Genomic DNA, 24,388 nt, shown 5'->3' with positions numbered 1-24,388 from the left:
CTTTTCTCACATTCATGACCATTTTTACTTGTTTCCAAAATTTCATTGTTACAAAGATGCAAAGACTATAATCTCTATACATGCCAATGTTTCTCCAAGGTATACAAATTATAAAGAAATAAAAATAATATTACTGAATCATTCACATGCTGTATAAAAATTAAAAATTTACTCAAATGGTTCTTTAAAATTATTCTGCCAATGTATCCTTATGGGAGCAGTGTGTGGAATCTCCCTTTCGCATTCTTGTCAACACTTGGTATTGTCACTTCCTTGTCAACATCCTAATGCCAATCAGATGGCAAAAAATGGCACTCCATTCCTTCATTTTGCCCTTCAACAGTTATTACAAAAATAAATATATCCTCATATATTTAATAGGCAGCCAGGTTTCCCTGCTTCCGAATTACCTTATTGTATCCTTTGCCTAATCTAACATTGAAGAATTTTTCCTTATTGATTTGTGGGAGTTCTTTACATATTACATATACTAATCACATGCTTTATACATTGCAAAAACCTTTCTCCATTCTCTTCTTTCTCTTTTAAATTTTCTTATGGTGTCTTAAAGAATTAATGTACAGCATGGATAAATTTGGTTTGGGTAATACCAATGTTACAACTTGAGGTTCTTTTTATTGATAAGAATAAGGGTGCTTTTCTTTAATGTATGAACAAAAATTCACAGCTATATACTAATATCAAGTTCAAGTCAATTACATTAAAATGTAAACTTTCTTTGGAAGTTACTTTCACTTGTTTTATGCAAGAGTGCTGAGTAGTAAAATCACTAGGTTTTCAGAGAATTTTATGATACTATTCATTTATGGCCCAAGAGTCTCTTATAACCTCTCCTACTTACCCTATTGAAGCAGTCTTTATAACTAGTATAAACATCATTGCTTTATTACTTTCTATCCTATATTAGTTTAATACCTGTCAAACATGATTACTTTGCTCTTGAGTACAGGTACAAATATTCAAAATTTTTTTAAAGTCATTGAGGTTGTCAATGAATTAAAAGATATTTTAATCAAAGAAGGAAAAAGCAGGGTTTTTTTTTCTAATTTTCCCTGAGGAAGTTTTCAAATATTTAAAAAAAATTTCTTTGACACAATCACGAACAATAAGAAATCAGATATAGTCATGATACTGGACTATAGAATAAACCAGCACTTAATTTGAGCCCATTAACAACACAATCTTATGAGAAGAAATGTATGTGGCTTTACTAAAATCTATTAGCCTATTTTTACAGGTAAGGTAACAAGTGAGGCTAGGGGAACACCTAATATATTTTATCACTTGACGCAGAACAGCCAGGAAGCACATTACTGCCATCAGAGTATGGTTGCTATGTGATTTGTTAAGCATTCTCCATTCAAATAAGGACTGATTTTCAAATACCTCTCTTAGTCATGGGGTCACCCTTTCAGAAATCACACCACCATACAAGGAATAACTTTGGGGCCTATCCTGCAACCTTTCCTCTCTTGAGGGTGAGGAGCTGTCTATATAACAACTTCTTCAAAGTTTATGGAAACTACACTGTGTACACCTTGCTTGACTTCCACAATTTCACAGCAGCTGCTAGTGTATGGGAATTCACCCAGCATGAACAAGCCTACCTCGAACATAGCCAAGGTGAAGCTGGAAGCCCCCAGAGCCTGAGCTACCTTAAGGCCACTGAAGGAAGGACTTCAGGTCATACCCTTTCTCTAGAAGACCTTGGAATACTCCCTCCCTCCTTCGCCTATACATCTGTAGGTGGACTTCCAATCCTTTTGTTAAACCGAAAGCACTGAAAGAAGAGGCTGAATCTTGCTCATCTCTCATATCTCATGTTTATACCCATTACTGCTCCTAGAACACGTACGCCTTCACTCCTTCCTTCCAGAAATATTTATTTGGCATCACTGAGGGGGCCCCCACACTGTGCTAGACATTAGGTGACTAAATGAGCTAGGCAGTTGTGAATAAAATAGACAAACTTCATGTTTTTATGGGCCTTACAGCCTGCAGGGGAATACAGACCAAAAAAAACCAAACAAACAAACAAACAAAAAAACCACATCAACAAATATCTTTTCAAATAGTGCCATAAAAAAAAAGTTAAAAAGAAGAAATAATAGACAATTATGGGAGAATATTCTTTATATACAGAGGTCAGGGAAAGCCCTTCCTGGTGGTGGCACTTAGGTTGAAAGTTCCTTGACCTAAAAAAGCCACTCACGTAAATTCCAGGGAGGAGAGTATTCTAGGCAGAGGAAATAGCAAGTACTGAGGCAGAACTTAAACTACTGTATCCTGAGAAAGGAAGGCACGGAATTCCCATCGTGGCCCAGTGGAAATGAATCTGACAAGTATCCGTGAGGACGCAGGTTTGATCCCTGGCCTTGCTCAGTGGATTAAGGATCCGGCGCTGCCATGTGCTGTAGTGTAGGTCACAGATGCGGCTTGGATCCAGCGTGGCTGTGGCTGTGGCTGTGGCCAGTGGCTACAGCTCAGATTCGACCCCTAGCCTGGGAACCTCCATATGCTGTAAGTGAGGCCCTAAAAAGACCAAAACCAAACCAAAACAAAACAAAACAAAAAAACCACAAACAAACAAACAAAAAACAAGAAAGGAAGGCAGAGGCTATGCAGTGTGGTACCCTGAGCCGTGGTGGGATGAGAAGGATTGGGAAAGTAGAGAGGGAGAAATGGAACAGGGCTTGGTGGATCATGTCAGGGCTTTGGCATTTATTCTAATATAATGGGAAATACTGGGGAGTTTGGGGAAGGGGTGCAGCATGCTCTGAAGAATACTTTTACAGGATCACTCCCATCTCAGTACTGAGAACTGAGTACTGAGTCCAGTGGGGCCTGAGCAGATTCAACAGTAGTGAGACTATTGTTATGACCAATTAAGAGAGGATGGTGGCCTGGATCTGAGTGGCAGCAAACAGAGTAGGAAAAGCTTATCTTATATCTAGAGGTTGAACCAATATTTTCAGATAAAAAGATGCAGAGGGAGATTACACAAAGCTTAAAAAAAAAGAAAAAAAAATCAATAAATGAAGTGGAGTGGAGTTAAATTAAATGACAGCCCAGTCTTGTCTTTATAGCCACTGCATATGAACTGACTAGCGCAAGTAACAGAAACATCTATAATGTTCTCACTACACCCGGAGCAATAGAAACCAAAAACCAGACGTGAATTCATCTGGTAAGGTCCTTCATGGTCAGAGGTTGGGAATAATACAAAAATCTGCCGCCAGGGTTCTGCCTGGGGAACCTCCTGGTAAACAACTACGGACAAAGAGAGGATCCAGCTAGAGAAGGGTGTGGCATGCAGGGTGAAACAAGAGATGTCCAGAAAGAGCCGTCCCCTCCATTCTCCAGTCCAGACGGGTCTGCTGAGAAGTATGGTGGAAGGCACGTTTGTCACACAAGGATTTGTTCATAAGTACCATTTACTGAGCCATTATCACGGCGCCAGTCACAGTGCTGAGTGTTGAGTACTCCCCAGGTATTTTGTCATTCAATCCCCACAAGCCTGTGGCATAGATACTCTCAACCTTATTTTGAGCATAAGGAAAGTGAGGCCCCAGAGAAAGGCGAGCCCTAAGCCTGCTGCTTTCAGTTCCAACAGGGCTCTGGGTGGGTGGGGGTGGAGGAAGCTGTCTGCCTCCCCAGAGTTTCAGACTCCGTCACAAAGGCAACAATCAGCAGTTTCCGTGTGTGACCTCTACCAAGCCTCGGGCCTTCCATCAGTGCAATTGCCTTTGGGCAGTGCGGATGAACCATCCATCCCCAGTTCAGTCCTTCCCACCTATCATCAATGTCCTGCCCGCACGCCAGTGGACCAAATGCTCCGCTCTTACTCTTGCTGCTCCATCAATCTGATTTCTAAAGTGATTCTGACAGTGCGCTGGGTATGTTAACGACTTGCCGGGAGGACTAGCTCCCAGCATCTTCTCTTCCCAGACAGCATCGATCCTCTATTGTGTCCCGTCAATAGACCTTTACAGCAGACCTTGCTGGCGTGAAAGTCAGCTTTGGTGCCTTACAATTTCTGTCTTGTAATAGCCTTCCAATGGTTTTCCCTATTCTAATATCCTGCAGGCAAACTCTTACGACTTGAAGCAGCATGGCGTGCCTGCTTTATCTAAAAGGTTATCAGTGTTCTTAATGTTGTATCTGAAAACATTTGAGCTGGTCTGGCCTCCCAGGCATATTTTTACGACTTCCAAGTACATTTAACCAGAAATGCTATTGGTGATTAAATAAACCCAGTTTGGATTTTCAAGACCAAAATTCATTTCCATTTTTTTGCTTCTATTTGGTACGAATGCCAAAGGCCTGGGGAACATGCATTTGAAAACTATTTGCTGGCTGCTGGCTGGTTGATTGATTTAGGACTCTCCATTGTGTTTCTGATGTGTCCTATTGCCAGAGGAGAAATAAATTACCCTACAGGGAAAGTCATAAATAGAATTATATGGGTTGAGAAAACAAATATGTTATTGCTACTCATACAAAAGGTTTAAAGAGTTTCCAAGACAAAGAAAGGTCTCAGGGATGACATGTATTTATTAGCATAAATCACATAGAATCAGAGGTTTGAAAGGGATCATGAATATAATCTGGCCCAATATTATTAATATTAAAAATGGAGAAATTACAAGTGCATCCACCCAAATGTCATTTTAAATGACATGTTGGTGTGCCCTCAGCATCTCTCAGGAACTTTCTTTTGATATGTGCCTGGTGGTGTCAGCCCTGCCTCCTGCTCTCCTTTCCCTCAGTGTCACCGACCCTTGTCACTTTCATTAACCCACCTTTCCAACTTTAGGAGGCACCATCCTTTTGTTAAAATTACTGGCTCTGAATGGGATGAAAGTCCAGCTCCATGGTTGACCAGAAATATAAACTTAGGCGAGACACTTAATTTTTCTGTGCCTTCATTTTCTCGTCTGTAAACTAGGAACAAGAATTATAACCATTCTATCTGTTGAGCATTAAAGAAGGTATTACTTCCTACAAAACCCTTAAAATGATGCTTGGCACAAGCTAAGCACTCAATAACGGAGAACTATCATTGTCATCATGGTCAACAACGTGCCCAACTTCTGCTCCTCTTGGTATCAGGAGATTCTCTCTTGCCCACTTTCCCAAGAAAGGCTCATAAGTGTGAATCCCCTCAGCTCCTTCTCCCCGTGCTCGTGAGCTCCTGAGCTCAGAACCCTGTCACCACCCTGCCAGCCAGTCTCTCCTCCCTTGTTCTGTTGGGAATGGAAAGCACTTCTTGCTAAGCCCTCCTTTCAGTGTCAGTGTCTCGTGTATCTTCTCAGGAGCAGTGTCCCGTCAATGAAATAATCTCTCAATTCAATCTCCAGACTCTCAGCCTCCTTTGCCCTAGAAAACAATCAAAAGCAGACACACACAAAATTTTCCCTTGAGCCTGCATTTGTCTTTTACTAATTCTCTCTCTCGGCTCCTCCTTGTTGACTTTCTGGTTAAGTTTCTGGAAGAGGAGCCTGTATTTTAGCATCTTTGCATCACCCCTCGCCCCACAGCAGTCTGCTTTCTGTCCCCTGCTCTACATCAGGCCCTCTTTTTAGTCTTCCCAAGAAACCTCCCTCTACTTTCCCATCACCATTTCTAGCTTCTTAATCCACCTCTTGTCCTGAGGCTATTCTCTACCTCAAGATGAGACATGTATACTTCTGTCTACTTTTCTACAGGCTGTGAGCTCTGTGGGACCAGACACTGTTCCTCATTCATTTCTCTATCTCCAGCACCTGGCACAGTTCCTTGCACATAATCATCAATAAAAGGACACATCGTGGACACAGGGGTGACTTTCTCAGAATCATACATTCAATCTCATCAAATGAAAGAAAACATCTACTGTGCTCCAACCACACAACAAGCACAAGGGAGGCTAAAGGGATTAATATAGATCCCTCACCCTCCAGGAGTTGTTTATCATCCAGTGAGGGAGGAAGAGGACTAGGGGATTGATGAAGGGACAAGAGCTATTGATGGGGGGAGGAACAGAGAGAGAAGAGGAATGTGGAAGAAGGAGTGGTGGAGGTAAGATAGATTATATATCCTATAGGCTAAGGTATACATTAGGATGCCAATAAAAGTAAAATGTGTACACTTTTCTAAAAAATCATTTAATTGAATTTTAAAAGAAGCAATATGCCTGAGTCTAGTGAAATAAATCATGATTTCACTCCAAGGAAGCAAACTTTGTTCAATTCTCTGACACACCTGAGTTTTCATACAGAAAATACATCGAGACTCAGGAACACTGACTGTATACCACACAGAGGAATCCATCTGTCCACTGACAAGGTAAAGACTCATACTAAATCTCCAAGGGAATCTTTGGTAAACTTGTGCTTGGGATGGTACCTGTCAGCCTCTTAATCTCCCATGTGTCTTGGGAAACACAAAATATACAGAGAGATAGCTGTATGTGACAGTTATCAATTTACTGCCATATGTCCCTTTTAGATGCATAATGTAAATAAAAGGAGTGGCTCCATGGATGGCATGATTGATCTTGATTATCAAGGGCAAACTGGGCTCCTGCCACATCATGGGAGAGAGCTGAAAAGGCCTGGAACCCAAGGGATTCTGTGGGGCACCTCTTACTACTTCCATGCCCAGTGGTAAAGGTTAACAGAAAGGGTCCCCAAAAAGACAGGCCTACTGAGTGTTGAGACCCTTCAGGAGTGGATGTTGGAGTCACTTCTCCAGGTAAAGAACCCTAAGCAGCTGAGGTTTGGGCTGAGAAGGAAGAAATATGACATGGGGAAGAAGGAAGCCATGCATTTAAATACAGCTTGTGACTAATTACAGAAAAGAGGCCTGAAGTAGTTTTTAATATTTCTATTTGGTTGTGACATCTATGTGTTTATCTGTAGAAGCTATTTTCTTTTTTTCTCTTAGTTTGCATTTTTTATTTTATTTTGTATAAAATCAAAGGCATTGGAAGACAATTTTAGTACCTAGGTAATAAAATATTCAATGGAATTTCATCTGGCTTTCAGGAAAAATTAATATGACTAGCAATGGTTACAGTGACTATTAGGACTTGCATCTCCTCATTTAGGGAAAATAGTGAGACTACCTTTACTTGTAGGTCAACTAGCTGCATTTTATTGGGTGGAAATGTAGAGTTGTTTGGTTCACGTACAAAAATCCAAATGTGTGTAAAAAGGTGCACGGAGTAGCTGAGTATCCAAAGGAGTGGAATATACTAGCTATCACTTTAGTGCCTCTCAGCACTAAATTTACCCTTCGTTCTATCAACAAGAATGGATATGGGCCCTTTAAATACTCTTTTTTTTTTTTTTTTTTTTTTGCTAGCAACTGACCTTTAAGCACTTTCTAGAAGGTGCTGGAGAGGCACAGCAGGAGGAAGGCATTCCCCATAGTGGTCCTAGATGCCAGCTCACCTGACTCTCATGTTGCCCCAGTGCCCAATGCTCCTCCAGCACCAGCTCCTGCCCTGTTGGCACAGAGGGCATAGTTTATCAGCATGGGCAGCCTCTTCAGCATCCAGCTCCTACACTGCACTGTGGCTAGTAGCATCCATTAGCCAGCAACTTCCCCTAGCATCTCTCTTGACCTTTTTTGGAATAGAGTGCTTCTGGTACATCACTTCTCAGGAACAGCTTTCCCAAGCATCCTACAGAACAGATTCCTAGCAAGTTCCAGATAGCAGACTTCTAGCAAGCTCCACTAAGGTTGTAGTTGTACCACGGCAGCCTCTCTGCCATTCAGTGAGCTGTGGCTGTGTTCTAACAATGTCTGAATCATACCCCTAGGGGGCTTCCTCTTTGGGTGTTCTAACCTCAGCCCTAGGAGTGGTGGATGCTCCTTATATCTGTGATTCCTATATTCCTTTAAGTGCTATCTATTTCTCACTGGCCAATCCCTATACCGATCTCCTGTTATAGGTAGTAATTCTTTTTAATAAACTTTCCCTGTTCCAGTTACTATGTGTTCTAGGAGCAATGAGCACACCCAGCACCCAGTTCTTGGTTTCTAAATACCATTCTCCAATGGCTCATTCTAGAACTAAAGAAAGAAAAACACAAAGTGAGTTTGGAATATCCTACAAGAGCAGAAAGAAGGAAGTAAGGGCTCAAAAGACAAAACAAAACAACCAAACAGAAGGACAGAGGCATGTCCAAAGGACACAGAAACCACCTAAAAGAATTCCCAATTGCCAAAGCAGGAACAATTTAAGCAACAAAGTAAATAATATTGACTTAAAACTCAAAGTGTCATATAAATAAACATAACTCCATACTGAGAAAAATAAATTACTGGTTAAATGGGCGGAGAATAAATAAATCCTTACAGAAGAGTAGATACTCCCCTCTACTCCCCATCAAAGATGAGGAGCTTAATCCTTGACCTTCACCTTTGAGGGTAGGTTAGACTTCGTGATTTGTTCCCAGAGAATAGAAAAGGGAAAGGAGTAATAGTATCTTCATGGGGAGAATCTGGTCAACACTACACATTACCAAACAATGACGGTTAACCTAGTAATGACACCATCAGCGATGTCATGGGAATATCATCCATGACGGTATGAGATGAGCACTTGAACTCTGTGGTATTCTTTGCAAAATCTGTAACCCTAGCCTGGTCATAAGGAAAACACGGACTGGGGGACATTCTACGGGATACCTGGCCACTTCTCTTCAAGATGGTCAAGGTTATTTTGAAAAAAAAGAAACATCCTGAGCAATTGTCACAGGCCAGTGGGGACTGGAGAGACATGACAATGTAGTGTCATGCCCAGGACTGGATCCTAGAACTGAAAGAGGACAGTGATAGAGAAAAATAATGAAATCCAAATAAAGCCTAGAGTTTTTTAAAATAATAATGTTCTAGGAATGAACTAACTGGCAGTGTATGAATGTCAGTTTCTTGTTTTGACAAGCTAATGGTTAACTTAAGATGCTTAAGATGGGTGTGGGTATACGGGAACTCGCTACTATGTTTGCAATCTTTCTGTAAATCTAAAATTGTTCTAAAATTAAAACTTTATCAAAAAAGTACTGCAGTTTCTGTCTCCTAATTGGACCATGACTAATATAAGGAACTGGTCTAACTAAAAAAGCAACTCTCTTATGGATCTAATATACATCATCAAATATGGGAGGAGGGGACCCAGAAATTAAAAAATCTTTGGGAATTAGACATTTTAATGCTGCTACTTAGTAGATTACTAGAGTGTGCATTTATTTCAAGAATTATCTAGCCAAGAGTAATTAATTTATACACCTCCATGTAATGAGTGATAAAACTCTGCTCTGGCTCACAATAACATTTTCTTAGGTGCTTAAAAAAAGAGTCAGGAATGTTTTCTAAGAACATCTTTAAAGACTTCAGATATCTATCCATATTTATTTTTGCTCCTGTTCATGATAAAATCAAAACATGATGTGGAGAATCAACTAAATGTTGCCTCAATATCATCTTCTAGGTTTGAAGGAAAATGTGTTGTCAGAATTCTAGAGGATTCATTCAAAAGTTGGTCAACTCCAAAATAAAGCAACGGTTTTCTCTAGAAGACCTCAATCAGTTCTAGAAAGTTTGAAACCCATGTAGGCTTTTGTTTTGTTAACACCAACACTCTTCAGTCTGATCTGTTGAGGTAGGCTGCAGTTTTTAGGACAACAGTGAAATTATTCCATAACATTCTTGCCCTGAAATTAGCAACAAATCTCATTTCTCAAAAGAAGAATATATCCATCCACTCTTCTCTTTCCTGTTGGCTTATATAATCATGCCATTTTTCTTCCAAGTGTGTAGGCACAACTGATCTTTAAGCTTGAAAGTCAACGAAAGCAATGTCGCATTTGAGGTCAGTCAGCCAGAAAAATGGACATGAGCCAGATCCCACATCCCCTATATTTTGCCTCAATGGCATATGAACAAAATGCCCACTCTACTCCTGATCTCCTACAGACGCAAAACAAAACCCTGCAAGCCAGTTACCCATTGGAAGGAGAAGCCTGTCAGGGACAGAAAGACACACACACACACACACACACACACACACACGCTCCCTGTTTAAGACACAATCAAAAGGCTCTTTCAAACAGAATGTTCTGTGCACAGACAGCACAAGGACACCCCCTGCCCCCCAGAGAGTCTGTGTTAGAGATAGCCAAGAGATGACAAGTCTAAAACAAGTAGTTCTAACAAGTTAGAGTAAGCTCCCCACTTCCAAATGGAAGCAAGTAGAAATTCTTAAAATCAGCTTATCTACACAGCTTGAAGTCCTCTTGGACTAGTTTCAGAAAACTATTTGGTAGCAATGAGCACAAATTTGTGTTGTCCGGAAAGGCTGCTAATTTTGAAAACTATTTCCTTTCTCTAAATGTTAACATTTCATGCATTACAATTTAGTGGCACTTCAATTTCTTCTCACATTTTTCAAGGAAAAATGAAGTCTAAAGAAATAGGAAAGAGTACACGATTACAGGCACAGCAAGAAGTTAGCCAGAAAACTTAAGTTTTAACTGTGAAATCCAGAAAGGCAACTGGATACATGACATCCCATCATTTAATCCCCATAATAACAAATAAAGGATTTTATGTCCAAATAGCATCCTTATAGTCCAAAATATCATCATTTTAGAATTACAATTATAACATAATGGAGACAAATTATACTATATTATGAATTGATTTAATACCAAAATGTTTATGAATTTTCATTTATTACCAATAATCCTCCCCAGTTATCTGTGCAAGTACTTCTTACTTGCACCTCAGAATTCGGAGCTGAACAAATATGTTCAACACTGAAAATATCAATTTTCCTTCTGTTTTAAAACCAAAAAGTGGTAAGTTTTCATCATCAAGAAAATATATTCGATAAATAAACAAGTAAAAGCAGATGTTATGGATGGAACTAGAGATTCTCATACTAAGTGAAGTAAGTCAGAAAGAGAAAGACAAATACCATATGATATCACTTATATCTGGAATCTAATATAGGGCACAAATGAACCTTTCCACAGAAAAGAAAATCATGGACTTGGAGAATAGACTTGTGGTTGCCAAGGGGGAGGAGGAGGGAGTGGGATGGATTGGGAGCTTGGGGTTAAAAGATGCAGACTATTGCCTTTGGAATGGATTAGCAATGAGATCCTGCTGTGTAGCCCTGGGAACTATGTCTGGTCACTTATGATGGAGCCTGATAATGTGAGAAAAAAGAATGTATACATGTATGTGCAACTGGGTCACCATGCTGTATAGTAGAAAATTGACAGAACACTGTAAACCAGCTGCAATGGAAAAAAAATCAAAATAATATTTAAAAAATTAAAAAAAAAACAGATGTTAGAATACAATAACTATGTCACCACAACTGCCTTACTGAATTAAGGAATCTCATTCTGGATGCTGCTCTGGAAAATGCATTCGTATTCATAAAAGTAGCAACATCAACTCATTGAAATCTCCTTCTTTCCACATACCTTTCTTTATACTCTATTAATAACAGTTCTGGGCATAATACATATAGAGATTTCCAAGACTTGGACTGGGAATCCACTCCATGTTCTGCATTGGGCTGAAGAGGGAAACCCGCGGCTCCTGTCATCTGCAGACAAGGGGCCTATACAGCAAAAACAGCCAGAGACAGACAACAGCAGGTGGAAACTTACCACTGGAGCAGTTGGTCCCACCCCAGCCAGGCTCACACTGACAGGTGTTTGGAGCAATGCAGCGACCATGGACACATTTATCAGCACAGTGGGCTGTCAGAGAGAAAAATCAATCAAATAAGGAAAGTTGGCACAAGAAAAAAAAAAAAAAAACCCAACAACACAGCTGTCTCACATCTCGGTCTCAAGTATCACTTAAAAACAACATGCATGCTTGATCATTTTCTTCAATCCATTCCTCAGCCCTCTTACAGTCCTCTGTGTAACCAAACAATTCCCCTTCTGAGTTCGCTATCTCCAAATACATTCCTTCATTTCTACTATTTAATTCTACTTCATGCTACATTAGGAAAGAAAAATTTTCAAGAAAAATTGCCTAATCCACTTTTTGCAAAGATGATCAGTGACAACAAAATATATCCTCTTTGTTTCAGGAGGAACAAGCCACAAAACGAGATCTCAGGACACCAGGGCAACAGAGTAGACTGAAAGGTATTCCCTTTATCTAATACCTTCACTAGGAACAACAGTCAAATTTCTTTGTGCACATGTTATTCACAAGTATGACACAGCAGAATTAGATGCCCTTTTTCTATGGAGAATATTCCAAAAATGTCCCCTAGGTCTTTAGGAAATAGTATATCCCAACTTCTCTTTTGTTAGTGAATGTCACTGGTGTGACCCAACCCATGAAGTTCAGTGGTATCTTTGCAAACATGAGCCAGTAGGTAGCCTGATGGTTTTCAATGCAAAGGTCATGGGCAGATAGAAAGGGACACCAGAAATATGCTATGTTGAACATCAGCATCACCCTCAACCTCCGTGTTACTCTACATTGGGCAAACCTTGAAAATACCTGGATGAGTAATTGTGAGAAAAACTTGGGAGAGTCTGGATTTCAGATTTTCCAAAACTTTATTTAAGTATGGGATAAGGCATCCTATGTGTTACAGATAATAAAACTTAACTCATGTCTTATTACAAAAGTAAAACAGGCTTACTGTCCAAACATAAAATACACATTAGAGAAATACACTGCTCTCTTTTTTTCCTTAAGGAAGAAAAATATTTTTCAATTTGCCTTTCTACTTGCTATAATGGGAAAAAAAATCTCCCTATGCCACTAAACATTCTTTTGTATGATTTATATGCTGTTGTGTGTATAGTCTATGTTGTGTGTGTGTGTGTTGGTATTACAGAAGATACATAATATATACATATTATATTATATTATATATATAATATATATATTATAATATATATGTATATATGTGTGTGTGTATTGGTATTACAGAAGATATATACATATTATATTATATATATTATATATAGTATACTATATATGTATATATGTGTGTGTGTACTGGTATTACAGAAGATATATACATATATACATATTATATATGTGCATTATATACGTGCGTTGCTGGACTAAAAGTGATAATCACTTCCAAGGGTTTTATCAAAAAGATTTTTTTTGGCCATTCCAGCAGCATACAAAAGTTCCTAGGCCAGGAATCAAATCTGAGCCACAGCAGTAACCCAAGCCACAGCAGTGACAATGCCACCAGAGGACTCTTTTAAAAAAAGATTTAAACATACGCAGTGGTGTGATTAGATAAATAAATAAATTTTTAAAAAATATTCAGACATGGAGAGATATAAGGGAAAGGCATTTTAGATGAAGAGAAAGCAAAAGCAAGAAGAAAGAAACACAAATGGAAATGAGAAGATCTGTGTTTAGGTAGAGTGTTTGAAGCAATAGCTTTGAAGAGAGAGACACTTTGAAAACCAAACTAAGGTGTCAGGACTTTATTCTGAGAATTAGCTGGGAATATTCTAAATGAAAGATAGAAATTTGTTACAGCAAAACATATTCGATTGGGATCCTCAAAGTTCAAATTTTTGTTTTTAAAATATGCTTGTTCTCATCCATTAATTTAATACAAAGGAAATGTAAATGTTAACTTACGAGGCAAATTCATTGTAATGAAACACTACTTTGTTTTCATCTCTTGGGCGTCTATATAAAATTTCATTTGACAGAAAAATCAGTTCTACTATTTGAAAATTTGAAAATGTCTGGGTTCCAAATATACTGGATTGGATGACAGCAACCTGGGGCTTCCTATACACCGGAAGGGGTGACCAGGAGAGGGGGGTTTTGTGGGTTGTTCCACATGCAGGTCTCAATCTTTCACCCTTTCGTCCCTTTCATTTTTTTCGCTCTTCATTTTTATTTTTTACTTTTATTTATTTATTTATTTATTTATTTATTTATTTATTTATTTTTGCTTTTTAGGGCTGCATGCGCATCTTATGGAGGTTCCCAGGCTAGGGGCTGAATCAGAGCCACAGCTGCCAGTATACGCAGCCACAGCAACATGGTATCTGAGCCATGTCTGCAACCTATACCACAGCTCACAGCAGCACTGGATCTTTAACCCACTGAGCGAGACCAGGGATTGAACTTGCATCCTCATGGATACTAGTCAGGTTCGTTAACCACTGAGCCACAATAGGAACTCCTCATTTTTTCACTCTTTATCTTCCTTTTCACTTCCTTTTGCCACTTATCTTCCTCTCTCCCAAACTACTCTTTTGATATGCATAGTCACTATACAGGCTGCAGATTAAACTTTGGTTTTAGTTGTATTGGCGCTTAGCTCCTGGGTGACCTGAAATAATTCCCACTGTTCCCACCTGAAGTGACCAGAAAGAAAGGTATGATTGAGCAAAGAGGACTAGAACTTTCCTCCAATATCAAGATGACCTTTACCAAAATGGGTCAAGAAATCATAAGTTACACCTGGGACCCAGAAGATTATGAATCAGAATTGCTTATGCTTGGATCCCAATCAGTTGGTTTCTGTTGCTCTTGTTTTGATGTTTTTTGTTTTTGTTTTGCTTTTTTTGTTTTTTGTGAGGGTTTTTTTTTTTTTTCTTTTTTTCTTTTGGCTTTTTAGAGCCACAACTGTGGCATATGGAGGTTCCCAGGCTAGGGGTTGAATCAGAGCTGTAGCCACTGGCCTACACCACAACCACAGCAACGCCAGATCCGAGCTGCATCTGTGAATTACACCACCGCTCACGGCAACACTGGATCCTTCACTCACTGAGCAAGGCCAGGGATTGAACCTGTGTCCTCATGGATAGTAGTCAGATTCGTTTCCACTGAGCCATAATGGGAACTCCTTTTTTTGTTTTGTTGATTCCAAAAAAGGGTATTATATGAATTTCTACATATAAAAATCAAAGGAGATCTGCTTCAAAATGCTCTGAGATTGTTAAAAATCATACGAATGCTCTCATGTTTGATTCCTGATGATACAAACTTTGTGTTTCATGAAATGAACATCAAGAAGTCCAGTCAATTATAATAGATGGTAAAAAGTCCTATGATGGTAATTTTAATATCTAGATCATTTTTATGAAAACCTTGAAATAACATTTGGCTAAAGTCTGTAGCAAAATGTAAGTAGTTAGCAGGAAACAAATTGGTCTGTAAGTTAATTAGGAACTGGAAGGGGCAATCTGCTTTCCTAATGATTTTTTTTTCCTTAATTAAAGCTAGAGCCAAGGGAATCACCTCTAAGCATTGAAGCTTAAAGTCAAATAATGATCTAAATAATGGAAAATATTGTTAGTATAGATTACTGAAAGAAAGAAGATAAAATTCTACTGCCATGGTGCAGAATCTTCTCATAGCATTTCATGGTCACACAAGTGTCACCTCTGTTCAATGTCCTATCCTACAACTCAGGACTCCCCACACTTAGCAACAGCTCTCACCAAGTACCCACAGGACCAGTGGGAGCAAAGAGAGACAAGAGAGGAGAAGAGAGCAAGTTAGAGAACTCTATGATTTCTGACGTCCCAACTCTCCAAATTGCGGGAACACTAACCCTGGCACATACATAGTCACTATACAGACCCATCCTGTAGGAGACTGGATGAGCTAGGTCCCTACCCTAGCTTCATCTTTCCTCTTTCAGCCTCAAATGCCACCAACTCAGTGCTGAGTGTTCATGACCAATAAACTTCACATGAGAAACCACGGTGGGTTGAAGACATGAATTTGTCGTGTGGAAAATTCCAAAGTCAGATGGAAAAGAAGAAAGAGAACAGAAGCCCCACCCCCAAGCAAATATTCAATAGCTTAGATTTCAAGGAGAAGCACAAAAGATCCATCCTAAGTATGGCTTTCTCATCCATGGAAACTGCCATTTTATTCCATATCCATGGCCTTCCTTCTTATTTTTAAAAGAGCAATTAAAACCAGGAAAATGCTAGCAAAGATGACCTATCCCATGTGATTATTTTTCACATCTTTCTTTAAGAAAATCATTAAATATCATATTCTGACTTTCTGGTAATCTTTTATAGAGACCAATGTAAGCTGAACATGTGAACTCATACTTGGTACACCACTGCAGACACATCAAGTTGCAAAGGGCAGCCAAGGCATCTTCTCCCTCCAGAACTGGGGAGCAAAAGACACTGATGAGAAGAACAGGCCACATCTTTGAAGTGAAAGCCCTGGGCAGCCTGTCTGCCTGACAGACAGGTGAGGACTGATCTGATGACCCTGGAAACTTCTCTCATTAGGCTCCTATTACAGCCTTAGTTCCTAAATCCATTGAAATCCCATTACTAGTGACTGGACCTCATTCCTTTCACTTGTAAATACTTGGCTTTAATACTGAGCCACTAACTATACTTAATAGTTTTCTCTTCTGCCCCATACATTTCCCTTTGAATTTATACCTAGGGTATAGCAGAAAGATGAAAGGAAGACTGGCCAAGCCAAAGATTCTTTTAAACTGATTATATTTCTAAACACACTACTCACTGTTGTCTTAAAGGATATATTATAATCAATTCATTTAGGTTAATTTGAAAAATATTCCCATGATCAAAGTATTTCTTGAAAATAACTGTCTGATAGAAATACACATCTTTCAGCTAATCTATCTTTCTTCAGAAATTCCTTTTATCTTGGGGTCATGAATAAAGAACATATGTGACAAACCTTATTTTTGCTCTTTTTATTCTGAGTTGCTATAGAGGAACATGGATTCTTAGAGTTAAAGGTGCCTTTACTGAACATCATTCCTGCATTTTTCAGACAAGAAAATGGGGACAGGAAAATGCAATGATTTTACCAATATTTGCAGCTGGCATTAGATGAAGAAGTAGGCGTGAACTCAGGTGCCCAAATCGCAATGGCCCAAAACTTCTGAGAGTTTTGATGGCAGTGGGGAGGCATAGGTGCAAGGATGGTAGTGGGTCAGATACTAGGGCAAGGTACTAGGTGGATGGGAGTCAGAACATAGAAGATTCTAATGAGGAAGAAAGGGAAAGCAAAGAATTGATTTCCAAGATAAACTTTAATAACTGCATACTTTTGTTGGAAGCAAATTATAAGCAAAGTCTTTACAAAATTTAATTGCTACTACAGTGCTCACTACAGACAGGAATCATTTTATTTTCGTATTTTCAAATATGAAATTACATTACAGCCTCCTACCATGTTTGTTTATAAAAAGGAAGGGAGTTCTCTTTTCCTTCAATTTCATATGTATTGAGGGAGCAGGTACATTAGTGGGCATTACTGTGGATGACCAAAGACGGCTGATCAGAAATTCTTAGTCTGCAAAAGGAAGTCAAACATAGGTCCCCAAACCCAATAAACGCAGAGCAGAAAGCAGGTGTCATACAGAGGTATGATCAAATACTGTGAAGCATATTCAATGATTCCATTTATATGAAAAGTCCAAATAGGCAAAGCTGTAGAGACAGAAAGTGTATTAGTATTATTTGTCTGGGGCTGGGAAGGACTAGGATGAGTGTGCGGTGGTGACCAATGGGTATAGCGTTTTTACTGAGGAAATAGAAATATCCTGAGATTATGTGCTGGTTGTACAACTTTTTAAATATACTAAAAACCACAGAATTATACACATTAAAAAGTTGAATTGTATGGCATCTGAATTATCTCAAAAAAGTCATAAAAAAATCCTGTGGAAGCTGCAAGAAGGAAACAATTCCAACTGGAGTGACATCAAGGAGCATCTCAAAAGAAAACGAACATCTGAGCTGAGGAAGTAGACACCTTTGTAGCACTGCAGGAAAGAGGTACCAATTGTAGCTGCCTCATACTCCACCTTCTTTGTATCCCCTCCCCAAAGTTGCATAACTCACTGCCCAGGGTCAGTAGCTCTTACCCTACAGCCACCAGTAGTCCATATATGTAACGTGCATAGGTGGCTGATCAGTCATCGAGAGTGAGAAAACACCAGGAGCCTAGAAATTTGCACTCAGTAAATGTCATTTAAGAAAAAAATCTCTATCTAAAATCCCTTTCTTTCCACTCCAGATCAAGCTTTTATCGCTGTGAAAGACAAATACAAAGAGCAGTTACTAGCAGTGTCTTTGGCAGACATGTCTATATTTCCTTCTCTCCTTGTTAACAGAGTATCACTTTCACCCAGGACAGTGGTGTGACCAACAATGAACTACATCTCCCAACTCTCTTTCTGGATTGTCCACGTGGAAAACAGTATAAGAGGACAGACTCAATGATAGGTGCAATTGACCATCTCTTTCTTCTTCCTGATGCCTAGTGTATGGAGAAAAAGGCTAACTCTGCAAATACTATCAGGCAACTCTGAGAAAAGGGCCCAGAGAATCATGAAGTCTTTGCTCTGAATTTCTCGCATGGATGAATAATGGCCATAAACCACCTACTTCCAGACTTTTCATTACATAAAAATAAAAAACCTCTGTATATATTTCTATTTTTTGGACATCTACTAATTACAGCCAAACATGATTCCTAACTAATAAACTGCCTCTTTGGAAGACCTTTCAGGTGAATCAGTTCCTAAATTTTAAAAAATCTATAATGGCAGAAAATAATTATCTCCAAACATGTCCCCAAAGCACTTGGCAACATTCAACATCCATTCCTGAGTAGAATTCTCTGCCAACTGGGAACACAAAGTTTTCTTGACCTAAAGGGGAAATACGAAAAATCTGAAAAACCTACTACTAACATGGAACTCATAGTAAAAGAATGATGCTTTACCCCTAAGATTAGGAGCAAGACAAGGATATCTGCTCTGCTAATCTCTATTCAGCATTGTACTGGAGGTTCTAGGAAGGTAATAACCCAAGAAAAAAAGAAGTAAAAGACCCCTGATTGGGAAGGAAGAGGTAAAAACACCTTTATTTACAGATGATTGAAATTATGTATATAGAGGAATCTGCAAAAAAAAGCTACTAAAATAATGAGTTTATGTTTTCAGATAAAAACCAATATAAAAAACTTAATTATATTTCCATATACTAGCAAGAAATAGTCAGAAATTGAAATGTTAAAAGTCATTTATAATAACACCACAAATATTAAATTCTTGGAGATAAATGTGACCAAAGATATGAAGGACCTACACACTAAGAACTAGCAATACTGCGGAGAGGAATTAATGAATTGAACAAAACTATCAACCAAACGGACCTATCTGACATCTGCAGAACACTGCACCCACCAACAACAGAATATAAATAGAGCGAGAGAGAGACACTGTTTATGACTCGGATGACTCACTATTGTGAAGATATTAATTTTCTCCCAAATAGATCAACAGATTCAGTTCAATACTAATCAAAATCTCAGAAGCTTCTCTGATAGAAATTGACAAGCTGATTTTGAAATTTGCATGTCAGAGTTCCCATTGTGGTGCAGCAGGAATGAATCCAACAAGCATCCATGAGAATGTGGGTTCAATCCCTGGCCTCACTCAATGGGTCAGGGATTCGGCATTGCCATGAATTGCAGTATAGGTCACAGATGCAGCTCACATCCCACGTTGCTGCGGCTATGGTGCAGGCCAGAAGCTGTAGCTTCAATTCAATCCCTAGCCTGGGAACTTGCGTATGTCATGGGTGTGGCCCTATAAAACAAAAAACAAAACAAAATAAAAATATTGTATGTAAATACAAAGTACCTACAATAGTCAAGACAACTTTGAAAAAGATAAAGGCTAATACTACTTGATTTAAAGACTTAAAAAGCTATGATAATCAAGACAGTGTGATGCTGATATAAATACAAATAGTCCCAGAAATGAAATAGAGAATACAGAAATAAATCCACACATATAAGGACAACATCATTGAAAGGCACAGAGGAAACTCAATGAAGAAAGAACAGGTTTTTTTCAACAACACTGGAAAAATTTGGATATCCATAGGCAAATAAATAAATGTGGATATGTGATTTTGTATCACATATAAATGTTAGCCCCAAATGAATCACAAACCTAAATGTAAAACCTTAAAGTATACATTCTCTAGAAGAAAACAGGATAAAACTTCCGTGACCTTTAGTTAGGCAAAGATTTCTCAGATATGGCACCCAAAACAAGCAGCAAAAGAACAAATTAATAATTTGCCCATCGAAATTATAAAACTTACATTCTTCAAAAATACTATTAAGAGAATAAAAAGGTAAGTCACAGAATGGAAGAAATTTTTTAAAAAAATATTATCTGATAAAGAACTTGTATTCAGAATACATTAAAAATACTAAATAAGAAGATACACAGCTCAATTACATTATATATAAGTAAACAGGCAAAAGATGTGCATGCTTCATCAAAGAAGATATACTAATGGCACATAAGCATAAGCTCATGAAAAGATCTCAATATCATTACTCACTGGAACAGTATGAATTAGAACTACAGTAACACTATATATCTATTCAAGTGATTGCAATGAAAAAGATTGACTGTACCAAGTACTGGCAAGGATGTGGATGAACTAGAACTCTCCTACATTGCTAGTGAGAATATAAAATGGACAACTACTTTAGAAAATTTTGTCAGCTTCTTACATTGTTTATGGACATTAGGATTATTTCCATTTTGGACCGTTACAAAGAAAGCACCTCTATACACTACGTACAAGTGCCAAATGATGCAACCATTCCGCACCTAGCTATTACCCCAAAGAATTAAAAAGCATCGGTTCATACAAAGGTACACAGGTTTTTAGAGCAGCTTTATTTAGAAATGTCTATGGACAGATGAAAGAATAAATAAGTTGTGATATATTGATACAACAGAATACTACCTGTAATAAAAAGAATGAACTAATGAAACATGTGACAATATGGATGAATCCCAAAGTGATTAAGCTGAGTGAGAGACCAGACATAAAAGGGAACACACTGTGCGATTCTATTTGTATAAAGCCCTAGAAATACACACTAACCTAGACTAACGGAAAGCAGATGAGTGGTTACCTGAGGGAGAAGGGGTGCAGGTAGGAGTGGCAGGGAGGAAAAGGGGCATGAGCAAAAAGGTCTGTGTGTGGTGAACAGGTTCACTGTCATGACCGAGGTGATGATTTCATGGTTGTTGACATGAGTTAGTACCTATCATATTATGCACTTAAATCTGTGCAGTGGGGAGTTCACGTCATGGTACAGCGGAAACGAATCTGACTAGGAACCATGAGGTTATGGGTTCGATCCCTGGCCTTGCTCAGTGGGTTAAGGATCCGGCATTGCCACAAGCTGTGGTGTAGGTCGCAGACATGGCTCGGATATGGCATGGCTGTGGCGTAGGCTGGCAACTGTAGCTCCAAACAGACTCCGTTCCTGGGAATTTCCATATGCTGCGAGTGCCGACCCCCTCCAAAAAAAAAAAAAAAATCTGTGCAGTGTATTTTAGTCAATCTTACCTCAGTAAACCTGTTTTTTTAGAAATGAAAGGTAGAAGGGAGGGGCAAAGAGACCTCTCTCTATATAAAAGAAGACACATTAAAACACACACACAAAAACAAACAAAAACACTGAGCTAACACTAAAACACTGAACACATTTTGCAATTTCAGTAACAGTCTGTCATTGGTGGGTGAACTTTTCAAATATTTATGAAGATATTGGCTTTAGAGCCTCCAGAAAATATTTTTTTGGGGAAATGCTAACTCACTATGCATTGTTCTACACCAAGATTTTCCTTTAGAAAGTATATGACATATACAGGAAAAAAAAAAAGTTTGCATTGAAATTGACTATTGTAATGGATCCCACAGCAGGGATTGAAATGCCATCTGTGGAGCACATAATCCTATTCATTTAGTTAAAAATGGAAAGAGTTTTCAGCTTAATTCCACACATACACAGGCATTATCTATTCTGGCCACAACTCCCACACTGTGTCTCTTCAATTTAAATCAGATTTAAGTAATGTAAGTACATGACCCTAATGGAATATAGTTTCAAAAAGTTAACAAGTGCTGGAATAAACTAATTCTCCTGAGTACAAACTCCTAGCAACTCAGCCTACAACTGGTCTGATGACACAAGTGCAAGCTGATTCAATTAGAGAAGGATTTCAAAACCATCAGTTAGATGGTTTAGAGTAGACACCAGAAGGAAGGGACCTTCATTTGGAATAAATTATTTCCCTCCTGGTCCGGTCATGTTTACGTCTACCAGGAGAGCATGGTGATTCTATGGGAAGTGTCCTACCAGGCTCTTCTCTTTTTAGAATGGTATTCCTCTTGGTCTGACTACTCTCTATGGAACCATGGAATTCTTTGACAAATATTCTTTGCCACAGCATGTTTTGCACCACATGGCATTTCCCCATCTGCCCTATTCATCTGCTGACACTGACTTCCAGACACTTTGTTTCCGGCTAGCCAGCACATTGGACTTACGTGTTAATCATAAATGCCAGCCCTAGGGAAAGTGAGGAGGGCTGTGGCAGACATAGTTACCACTTTTCCCACTCAGTTGTCCCCATGCTCCCTCCCTCTCTCCTTGGTGGTGGTCTCTGGACATCTTCTTTCAGACTCTGATGCTCTCATTTCTTTCTGCTCTCCTTCCCTGTCTATACTAGCTTGAGAATAAACGGAGTACTCACACCCAAGGATCGATGACCCATAAGAGAGAAAGTTATTTCCCTTGTCAGGGACATTTGCATTTCAGGATGGAAGCCTTAAACCAAATGTATAAATTAAACAGCAGACTTCCTTCCAAAAGGGGAAGATCCAAGGTCCAAGAGAAAGCTGGCAGCAGGACCTGTGCTACTAGAATGCCTCCTAAAAACCTGGGAACACAAAGTCAAATGCCTGCAGGAGCCAGAGGGAATCAATGAGAAGAGTAAGCTGTTGGGGTGAAGCCTGGGAAACTCAGAGATCACGTGCTCATCTAAAAGGAGCAGCTCCCTGGGAGTACCTGTTGTGGCTCAGCGGTAATGAACCCGACTAGCATCCGTGAGGATGTGGGTTGGATCCCTGGCCTTGCTCAGTGGGTTGAGGATCCTGCCTTGCCATGAGCTGTGGCATAGGTTAACAGCTGTAGCTCTGATTCGACCCCTAGCCTGGGAACCTCCATACGCAGCAGATGAGGCCCTAAAAAAAAAAAGCAAAATAAATAAATAAATGAAAATATAAATAAAATAAAAAGGATCAGCTCCAAGGGGTCAAAAGGTACAAACTTCCAGTTACAAAATAAATAAGTCAAGGGAATTTAACATATAGCATGATGACTTAGTTAATGCTGTACTGTATATTTGACAGCTGCTAAGAGAATAGATCATAAAAGTTCTCATCACAAGAAAAAAAATTTTTGTAACCATATGGTGACAAGTGTTAACTTGTCTTATTGTGGTGATCATTTCATAATATATACAAATACTGAATCATTAAGTTGTAAACCTGAGACTAACGCAATATGTCAATCATACCTTAATTTAAACTAAATAAATAAAAGATAGGCTCCCCTTCAGTGCCTATCTACTGTCACATAAGAATATCAAGACAGTGTTACCAATCTCCTAGTTTTTCCATGGAAAATGAAAATCCAAGGTTTGATGTTAGAAGTTCTTTAAATGTAAAATACTGTGTAGACGCAACAAAACATGATTATGTATCAAATGATCCAGCCTGCTAGTCTGTCACTTCCAGCAATGACTGCTTTATTTATTGGCCTGCTTTATAAAAACATCAATGAAGTTCCTAAGTGTTTAGAAAAAAGAGATTTAAAGTTCTTTGACAGACTGAATTTTATTTTATTTTTTTTGCTATTTTAGTGCCACACTGGCGGCATATGGAGGTTCCCAGGCTAGGGGTCAAATTGGAGCGACAGCTGCCAGCCAGTGCCACAGCCACAGCAACAACCGGATCCGAGCTGCATCTGTGACCTATACCACAGCTCACGGCAATACCGGATCCTTAACCTACTGAATGAGGCCAGGGATCGAACCCACATCCTTGTGGCTGCTTGTCTGATTTGTTAACTGTTGAGCCACAAAGGGAACTTCCAGACTGCATTTTAAACTCAACTGTCTAGGAGTTCCCTTTATGGCTCAGCAGGTTAAGAATGCGACCTAGTGTCTATGAGGATCTAGGTTCGATCCCTGGCTTTGCTTAATGGGTTAAGAATCCAGGGTAGCTACAAGCTGTGGTTTAGGTCACAGATGCAGCTCAGATCTGGTGTTGCTGTGACTATGGTGTAGGCTGGCAGCTGCAGGTCCGACTTGATCCCTAGCCTGGGAACATCCATATGCCACACATGTGGCGGTAAAGAGAAAAAAAATAATAATAAACTTAACTGTCCTTTTCTCTTAATTTTATATTTACCCCCATATCAACTGAAATTGTATATTTAT

At 39.0% G+C, this 24,388-nt stretch overlaps 1 protein-coding gene across 1 annotated transcript in view; it reads right to left on the bottom strand.

Annotated features, from left to right (window-relative positions):
* MEGF10 (multiple EGF like domains 10) overlaps window positions 1–24,388 on the bottom strand; it is a 185,077-nt gene that overhangs the window by 78,139 nt on the left and 82,550 nt on the right. The window contains 1 exon segment of the mRNA XM_047778535.1: window positions 11,697–11,789. Coding sequence (XP_047634491.1) covers window positions 11,697–11,789 — 93 coding nt within the window.

The sequence above is a fragment of the Phacochoerus africanus genome, chromosome 4 (assembly GCF_016906955.1).
Source record: "Phacochoerus africanus isolate WHEZ1 chromosome 4, ROS_Pafr_v1, whole genome shotgun sequence".
Lineage (NCBI taxonomy): Eukaryota > Metazoa > Chordata > Mammalia > Artiodactyla > Suidae > Phacochoerus > Phacochoerus africanus.
The sequence above is the reverse complement of the archived record's forward strand: the minus strand, read 5'-3'. Positions and strand labels throughout refer to the sequence as shown.